The sequence below is a fragment of the Planococcus citri genome, chromosome 1 (genome assembly GCF_950023065.1).
Source record: "Planococcus citri chromosome 1, ihPlaCitr1.1, whole genome shotgun sequence".
NCBI lineage: Eukaryota > Metazoa > Arthropoda > Insecta > Hemiptera > Pseudococcidae > Planococcus > Planococcus citri.
In genome coordinates, this window is record NC_088677.1 from 2,637,311 (window position 1) to 2,646,981 (window position 9,671).

A 9,671-nucleotide genomic window follows, 5' to 3' on the forward strand; every position below is an offset into this window, starting at 1 on the left:
CAAGTATAACATATTCAAATTTCAGCGAATTTCATACATGATTCATTAGTCATTATACTCACGGAGAAAACTTCTGTCGAGTAAAATCGACGTCTAAATTCTGATAAGGTTAATAATTCCTGCTACAACTATTGTATTACGTGTCCAATAATTTTATTCACTTCTTCTAACATAATTAAATCTTATTTCAACACATAAGGTATTCTATTAATTTACTTCGTTTAAGCCTTACGTAAAATGTAGGTAATTAAAAAACGCACTTCATGCCTTGTGGTCTCTTGGTTATGCAACTCCTCAATACGTAGAGCACCCTTCAGTTTATTTTTTTTTCATAATTCATTTTTCCCTTTCATTAATTTTTGAGTGGAAATCAGGATCAGGAAGGATTCCAAAAATCAGGACTTCAGGAAAAATTTTCAAAAAAAATTTCTGAGTATTCTGTGTTGGAGGAGAGTGGGAGGTTCGTCCTTGACAATTCCCCACCACAACTCCCCTCATGTGTTCAAAATGCATTATGCAATGCGTGAATGCGATAATGGAATGCATGTCTTGGCCTTTTGATGACGTTTTCGTCTGTATCTTATCTTATCTTCATTCTTCAAGCAGACAGATTTGAGAACTCCATCCAGTATCGACTAGCTTTTTATGTGAATAATATGGTTATTGAATTTTAATTGAAGTGCTGTGAGTATCTAGATTTATTAAAATTTCTTCGTTTTCAATTAAATTGTTCCGACTACTGATTACTATTGCTCTGTCAGAGAGTCAGTGTTCATTGCTGGTGATACCTAAGTATTGATAAACGCCAATAACATTTTTCGATTTCGTTCGTCTTTTCAATGTTTCGTCTATCCATACGTCAAGAACACTTACAGCACGTTCACGTTTGTTTGTTATCCGTTTACAATTTAATGAAAATTCGTTATCTATCTCGTTGTGTTTGTGGACATTGAAACATCTATCGTAAAACATGGTAAGTTGTCGTTATATTCTCCTCATGTTACATATGTACTTAACTATTATCAAAATCATCGAGTTGTAGAATCAAGGTGATGAATCTGTCGAAGTTGTTCTAATCAGTAATTCTAAATATAGTATCACATCTTGATGTTTTCATTCTAGTCTAATGAATTGGAGAAGAAAACCTTTCCCAACGGTCGTCATCGTAACAAAACTTACCTCGATGTGTTTGAAACCGATCGAGAATTCTGCGAAATGGTACTGCGAGGTGAAAAAAGCCGATTCATTCCGGATGATTTCCTCAATTTCTTATCATCCAAAATGGAAAGTGTTTCGTTGCAAAACTGCATCTCTGAAAGGAATGGAATTCATTTTGTGAAAGCATTCGACGAAGAAATGGCTCAAGACTTCCGCGATATTATCGGAAGACCGAGGATAAACGTCGAGCAAGTTCATCCCCCTTGTAATGGTAACCATCCTAACGGATTCTTAGGAGTATTCTATCATTTTTTTGTACAAAAGCATATCGCCAATATCACCAATACGGACGGCTATTGTAAATACCTGGATAGTTACGCGGCGATTTTTCCCTTTCCGGTTATCGATCGCGTAGTTCGTCAAGAAATTGATATTCTCAACTCGATAGACGAAGATCTATTTACCGAAATGCAGATGTTTCTGAATCAACACTTCGATGACGTTGGAATACGATCCATTTCTGCAAAATTTTTCGATAACATAATGAATTTCAGACAAAAAAACGTTCCCGAGAAAGCGATTCTGGCTGCTGTCAAAGGATTAAATTTGAAAGGCTTGACAAACGATAACCGAAGCTGCGAGAATTTCAACGATAAGTTCTATTTCGCCAACGATAGGTGCGAATACTTGAAAACATACCCTAGAGTCAACCATACCGGAGTATTGAGATACCAAACGATCTACGAAATGATCGTAAATGTTACCAAACAGTATGGAAAATCGTGCAACTCTTCGCCAGCCAAATACGAACCGAAATACCTGCTCAAGTTACCAGAAATCAATCTCTACGAACTTTACTCGTTGCTTAACGTGAATTTTCTACGTAGCGATCGTCGCGAATATATTTATCGATTCAAGAAGTATTTACTTTTCTTCGTCAACGCTCTGAACAACCCTGCGAAACCAGTTTTCTTCATAGACGAAGGACTTTACGATTGTTTATTATATTATAGCACTTATAGGAAATCTCGTAACGACGTCGAAAGGATGAAATTCGAGTTATCAATGCTCACATTGGCGTATCGCCGTAAACAAAGCTTTGACGAAAGCCAAGCTCGAGGAACGTATAATCTAAACAATACCAATTTACGAGACGTCAAGAAATATTTCGATAATTTCCCCGGTATCGCGAATGCATTGGTTAAGAACGAAATCCTTTCCAATATTTTGGAAAGTCAAGCGTTCGTGTCTACTGATCGAGTCGCTATGGATGTTTGTTTTCGAAACGCAGTTCGCAATCAGCATAAAGATTTCTTCGAGTTGGTGATTCACGGATCTTTGTCTCCGAATAATTACAGATATTTGGTCATCTACAATGCTTATACCGGGCAAGAGACGAGCATCGCTATGCCTTCGAACAAAGCAGCCGTCGTCGACTTCATTAAAAGATATAATAAATACGATTTCAGCCAAGTCTTACCGCCTGAAAAGTTCCTCACTTGGGGACACGAGTGCTATTATCAAGGTGATGTTGCAAACTGGGATTCTAGACGTAAATTGCGTTATTAATTGAATCATGGTCAAGATCTTGTAGACTTCTTGTTTTTCATTTACGTAAATGTTGTTCCTTTTTTTTTTTCATGTTTTCGTTCGTTTTCGTGCATTTATTATTTTCTACTCTATGATGATGAAAATACGCTTTGTAATATTATTTCTCAACGTAGGTACCTAGTTATTTGATTAGAATTTTGTTTCCTTGAAATGTTATTTAGGCAATAAGATAAACAAGATAATTTTTAGTTAGTATTATTGTTCCATTGTCCCATGTTCCTGATTTTTAAAAATATCCATACATAAATTTCGTTAATGTACCCAAAGACTGACAGACGCCTATTTTGTTTGGACTGATACTTATTGATACGTAAGGTACTTATTTTATTATTTGTCTCATGTTCGCATTTAATGCACCAATATTCTTGTTTCTCGCACTGTTTCGTTGGCGAGGTAAAAGATTTTGAATTTATTCTAATTGTAAGTTTCCTATGATATCATCTTCCTACGTTTTTTGAAGACCTCCTGTCGTTATTTTGAAAGAATGAGATATTTATATTGATGTACCTAGGTGTTGTGTTGAACAGAAAAACATTCATGCGAATAGTTGGTTTGAAAATTCGTTTAAAAACTCATATTTTTTTTGACAAATAATGCGGAGCTAAAGTACGTGAAATTTTATAATGGATGATGAATTTAAGAACTTCGTTAAATTATAAAATTTTCAAATTATTTTGTTTTCAATTATTTATTAACAAGAAATCAACATGAGGTAATTGTACCAATTTTTTGTGCAATGGTAGGTAATCACTAATCAGTGTATTCACCGGTAGAGAATTCTCATTTTTCCCCCTGAAATTACTGAAATTATAGGTACCTCCACGAAAGTACAATTTTTTTCCCAACAATTCCCAAAAAGTCGTTGTTTTTGGCTAAAATTGTTTAAATATTGCTTTTTTCAAAATGAAAAGAATTTTTGCTTTTTGGCAAAATTGCAAAAAATTGTTCAAAAGTCTCGCTTTTTTGACTGAAATTGCGAAAAAATTTCATTTTTGGCTCCTAATTATCTAACTAAAGGTTCTGTTTTTTGCTGAAATTGTCAAAGTCTTGCTTTTTGCCCAATCTTCCCGTTTTTTAAAAAAAAGTGTCACAAAAGTAACACCTTTTTCTCCAATAATTCCCTGAAGGTAGGTACAGATTTTTGCTAAAACTGTCAGGATCTTACTTTTTTCCAACAATTAAAAAATATTCTCGCTTTTCCAAAAATGACAACTATTTTTGCTTTTTAGTAAAGTGGCCAAAAATAAAAACTTTCGAAGTTTTTGCTTTTCAGCAAAATAGCTAAACAATTTCGTTTCTTCTTGGAAAAAAGTTGCACAGCTTCACTTTTTTCCGAAAATTGCACCAAGTCTCGATTTTTCCACAAAATTTCCAAAAAAAATATTATTTTTTGCCGATGATTGTCAAAAGGTCTTGCTTTTAGCTAAAATTATCAAAATCTCTCTTTCAAATAGAAATTTTTGGTTCTTAGCAAAAATCTTTGGAGTATAAAATAATATACTCAAAGGTAAAAATACTAAAAGGTCTCACTTTTCACCAAGAATTATTTTAAAATTCCAGTTTTTTACCATGAATTTCCAACAAAGCTTATTTTTTTGCTAAAATTGTTTGATTAGGTGGTTAAAGAGGTGTTGAAAAATTGGAATACCATCATCGTCAGTCGTTCAAGTTTGTATGGTTGGGAGTAAGTTTTGAATTTACATATTGAAAAAAAAAAATTATTCGCTAATTGAATCAGCTAACATTCGTACGTTTTCCAACAGATCAGCGGATTATTTCCAATTAAAGATACTCCGTTACTCGACATTGAACCGTTTACATCGACCAGCTGTTGAGCAAATTTCACATCCTAACTGTGAGAAAGAGTATATTTTGACAAATATAATATGGATTCGAACTCGAAAGGAAAATCACTGTTTAGACTGCTGTCTACGGTATGGTTCATCAACATTGGAAAGTTGGTAAGTATTTTGCCTACAACTGTGTATGTTTTTCTATCATAAACATACGACTTATCATTATCGTATTTTAATTGCTTTCAAAAATATTACGATTGCAGTAAACTCGGTGAGAAAACACGTTAGACTTAGAGGGGATTGGTGCTACTTGGGCTGTGACGATCGCCGCCGCACCGCTAGTACTACATCTACCGGCGAGGATTCCACTGGTAATTCGTTTGACGGTGCTGATAGTTGTTTAGTTGACTGCTTCAGTGTATGTGAATGCTGTGCAACTGGGTTGTATTCGACGAATTTGCGAAAAATTTCAATTACGTAATTTCTTCCAACGTTAAAAGGTAAGGATTTTTGCAATTTTTTTAATTTAGTTGTTTGGAAATTGGGTAATAACATTTTTCTTATTTTTATCCTCGAGGTTTTAATCGTTCGTTGTAGTTTATTTAGAACGTTATGATTCTTAATTAAGGAATGAGAGTTTATTGTTGATTGTTAATCGGGATCAGGATACAGTTGTAATTTCAGTTGATTCTATTGTTGTTCGATTATTGCCAGTAATTTTAGCATTTTAATCAAGTTGGTAACTGTATGAGTGAATGTATTGATTGAATTTATACCTATGTACTATTTGAATATTTCGATCATGGTAATCTAAAAAAGGTCGATCAATTTTAAATTTTAGTGCTGATGAGCAACATCAAAAATATTGTTCTAGGTACTTACTTACGCTAATTTTAGAGCAGAGATTAATCTTGAAGTTCAATCGTGTAGGTATTTCAAAAATGAGATAGTGGTGGGACGAGAGTTTAAAACGCGTTTTTGGAAAATAATTATTTTCCTAACCGCCTCCTGAACTACTAAATTTGTTGAAAAAAGATCTCGTTTTGTGTTTTTTTTTCTCTGAAAATCCTCGATTTCTCCTTATTGATGTACTAGTTATATTTTTAGTCAACTATCAACTAAACATACTAGGAAATATTGTTTTCATTATTGTTGTATTTTAAATCGCTCCAATAATCCATCGCTAACGCATTCATACAGAAAATTATTTAAAGAATACCGCGATTATGTCATCGGTGGTTAAAACTATCTATACCGAATCAACATTGTATTTGGTGATTGAAGGATTTTACTTAATGACTTAGAAAAGTATCCTCATCCTACTTATCGTTCGAAGCGTGAATTATTCCTTGAAATAATATCGTTAAATTCAACAGCGTAAATTGCCGTTGATGATTAGCGAATTAATTTACGTACCTGTTCAATCGTTTTTTTTGTTTTCGTTTTTATTTTATTTACGTGTATTTATTTATTTATTTTTCGTTTTATTATGAACGTGTGAAACGTTCATTTCGATCTTCGATGAAGACCGGAGCTATGCCTTAGTTAGGTACCTGATAAAATTGTATTTCATTCTAAATTAAAAATAGGTATTAATTGGATGTCCTTCATTTCAAAAGCGTCCAGCAGTGGTCCAAAATATGAACCAAAGTTTTCTGTTTATTATTTATTTTTTACTTTTTTCTTTTGAAATTTATAAAACTTGAAAAATCAAGACCCTTCATCTCCAGGGCTCGTACCTCTACCTACTCAGGTACTTTTCAAGCGTCCAAGTTGCTTCAGTCACTTTTTTTGCGAAAAGTCTTGCCTTTTTGCCAAAGTTGTCAAAAGTCTTTCTTTATTGACAAAAAATTGTAAAAATGTGTAATTTTTCGTTTAATAATTCCCAAAAAGTCCTGTTCTCCTGTTCTTTGCTAAAATTGTCAAAATTTCGTCTTTTGCTAAAAAAATTACAAAATCTCGTGTTTTAACAAAATTGCTCCAAAAAAATTCATTTTGTTTCTAAAAATTCCAAAAAGTTTTTCATTTTTTAAATTTAACCAAAAGTACAATATAAGTATAACTTTTTTGCCAGAAATTGTCAAAAAGCATTTCCTTTCGCTGAAATGTTCAAAGGTCTTAATTTTTGCAAAAAATTGTCAAAAATTCTCGTTTTTGAAAAAAAATTATATGTACTAATACCTACGTGTATTGCCAAAAACTAAAAAGCCTTTCCTTTTGCTAAAATTGTCCAAGTCTTGCTTATTGCCAAAAATTATCAAAAATTCTTACTTCTTAGCAAAATAGATAAAAATTGCCTTCTTTTGCAAAAAATTCCAAAACATCGAATTTTTCTAATAAATAACTCGACATTCTACTTTTTTGGATAAAATTGTCAAAAGGTCTTCACCTCTGCTAAAATTGTCAAAATCTTGCTTTTTGCAAAAAATTTTTGCTTCTTATTCACTCCTCGGTGTAAATTTATTTCAACCCTGAGCTCATTTTTGAAAATTTCTGACTTACCTTTCATGCTTATTTCCGCGTACTCTTATGTACTTTGATATACGAGGTCTGATCAAAATGTTATTGGACAATCCCCATATTTTGGGTTTAAAATAATGGTAGCGAGTTTGTAATCATACCGTTGGAAAGAGCAAACCTTCCTCTACAAAATAAGCGTATGACGGGTTTTCTATGTGAAGGGGTTCCCAAACTGCAGCGGATTAAAGGGGGGTACCTCAGGTGTGTTCTGCGAATTTTTGATTTAGTGAAAAAAACGTACAAAAAACATACAAAAAGCGCTCAAAAATTTTATTTAACGAGTCTACGGCGAACATTGGAGTCAAAATTAGTATCTCCATTAAGATATTCCCCCTCCTGAGCAATACTTCAAACTCGCACACTGCTCTAAACGACAACATTGCAACAAACACAAAATTTTGCACACTGGTCTTGAGGTGTGTTTGTTTAAAGCGGATTAGCTCGCGTGCCCTTCAACGCACACAATTTTTTTATATATCGTTGGAAAGAGGAAGGTGTGCTCTTTCCAACGGTATGCTTACGAACTCGCTACCATTATTTTAAACCCAAAATATGGGGATTGTCCAATAACATTTTGATCAGCCCTCGTAGTTACTTTTAGCGTTACTACGTAAAGGTAATTGGTACTATAATGATTACATATTTTGGTGAGGATAAGAATTATTTCCTAAGAGGGGAATAATTGCGGATACTTAGTTAGCTCAGAAGGGTTGTAGTTCCACTATCAAACTATACACATTTAAAGATGGTTACATAATAAATAAAAACACATATTTACTTATTATATATAATTATTTACACTATTTACAAATCATCATTAACATACATCGCTTGCACTTATGTTTACACATAGCATGAGAATGGATGAAATTAAGAAATGTAAATGATCTACCTATTCGTGGGTTAGGTGAGATCAGCAAAATGATGACAATAACGAAGTATTGAGACTTCAACCTACCCATCTTGCATTTGGGTTTGTTGGTCGAATTAGGTACAAATAAGTCAAAACTATCTACACGTTGTAATTTTGTCTAATTCAATTAATATCAATCATAGATGACGACACCATGCTCATACATTTATGAGAAAAACTGATAATTAATTAAGTAGGTGTATTTCACCACTTACTTGGACACTGTACGCATTTACCATCGATTTCCAGGGTGCTCCTGGTTAAAAATTTTGAAATTTTCAAAAAAATCAAAAAAACTTTTAAAAAAATATTTTTGATTTTTTTGATGAATATTTGTCGCATTATGTCTATTTAAGAGTAAAAGGCCATTTTCAATCGGATTTTTCACTTTATTGGAGATTTTATCTCGCTTTTAAAATTCGCAAAAACAGCCATTTTCAAGATAATTCGCGATTTATCTTGATTTTTACAAATTTGTTATTCATTTGAAGTCTAGAATGCCATTTGGTTTGGCACTACATGACTTGAAATGGACCCTTACCCTCCCAATTAGCGCATAATTTTGTTCTAACATAGAATTTTTCATCCTCCGAATCGACTTGTGGAGTGATTTCGAGCCATTTCAACTCCTCAAGCCTCCAGTGAATCTTTGAATCTTTTAATCCTCGAAAAAACACGATTACAATCTGAATCTGAATTGGTAGAAATGATTTACGAAGATACCAACCTATAATCTATACATATAAAAATCCACAAAATTGGTAATGAGAGTTTACCGTTCCGAATTTCGTTTTGATCATTTTTATGGCAATTTTTCCAAAACTGAAAAATCCGAGAATACCCACTTCCCCCTCGGAGACTCTACAATTACTCAAAATCACCATCAAATTGATTCAGGACGTCAAAAATGAAGCATAGGTACGCCAAATTTCAGCCTCCCTGTCTGAAGTACCTCGATTTAATCAAAATTTTGATGCTTTTTCAAAGTGAAAAGTACTTTTGAATTTACTCTGTTCGGAACCCTAGTAGTGTAATTTCTAGAGATATTTTGATTCGATTTCTCATCAGTTTTATTGTGCTAGCTATTTTACATTTATGTACCATCAGAAATTCTATTTCAGATTCGTTCACACTAGCTTTGAATACCCCAGTAAACGTCTTTTTTGCAGCATTCTGATTAAATTTTCGAATTTCTTCTCCCATTACAGTTCAGTAGATGTTTGAAAAAATGGAACCCAAAAACAAAAAGAGAGAATTTAGACAATTTGATCGAAATGGCCGCACAAAGTATGGTAAATCGGGGTATTGAGTGAGAGAATTGCAGGTATGTTATGTATTTTTCAAGATTACTAGGTAATACCAATTAATTTTCTATCGAAATTATGCGCTAATTGGTGGGAGGGAGGGATGGAGGGAGGGTAAGGGTCCATTTCAAGTCATGTAGTGCCAAATGAAATCCTAGACTTCAAATGAATAACAAATTTGTAAAAATCAAGATGAATCGCCAATTATCTTGAAAATGGCTGTTTTTGCGAATTTTAAAAGCGAGATAAAATCTCCAATAAAGTGAAAAATCCGATTGAAAATCGCTTTTTACTCTTAAATACACATAATGCGACAAATATTCATTTTTGAAAGTTTCAAAATTTTGAACCCCGGTTGCAAAATGCTGG

The 9,671-nt window shown here is 33.2% G+C and overlaps 1 protein-coding gene across 2 annotated transcripts in view; it reads left to right on the forward strand.

Annotated features, from left to right (window-relative positions):
• The first annotated feature begins 489 nt into the window (after positions 1-489).
• Positions 490-9,671, forward strand: part of LOC135844758 (uncharacterized) — a 126,865-nt gene continuing 117,683 nt past the window's right edge. For both annotated transcript variants that reach the window (XM_065363104.1, XM_065363095.1), the window contains exons 1-3: positions 490-973; positions 1,123-4,730; positions 4,829-5,065. In XM_065363104.1, the coding sequence (XP_065219176.1) occupies positions 971-973; positions 1,123-2,727 (1,608 nt within the window). In that variant the 5' untranslated portion in view covers positions 490-970 and the 3' untranslated portion in view covers positions 2,728-4,730; positions 4,829-5,065. The remainder of the gene's footprint in view (positions 974-1,122; positions 4,731-4,828; positions 5,066-9,671) is intronic.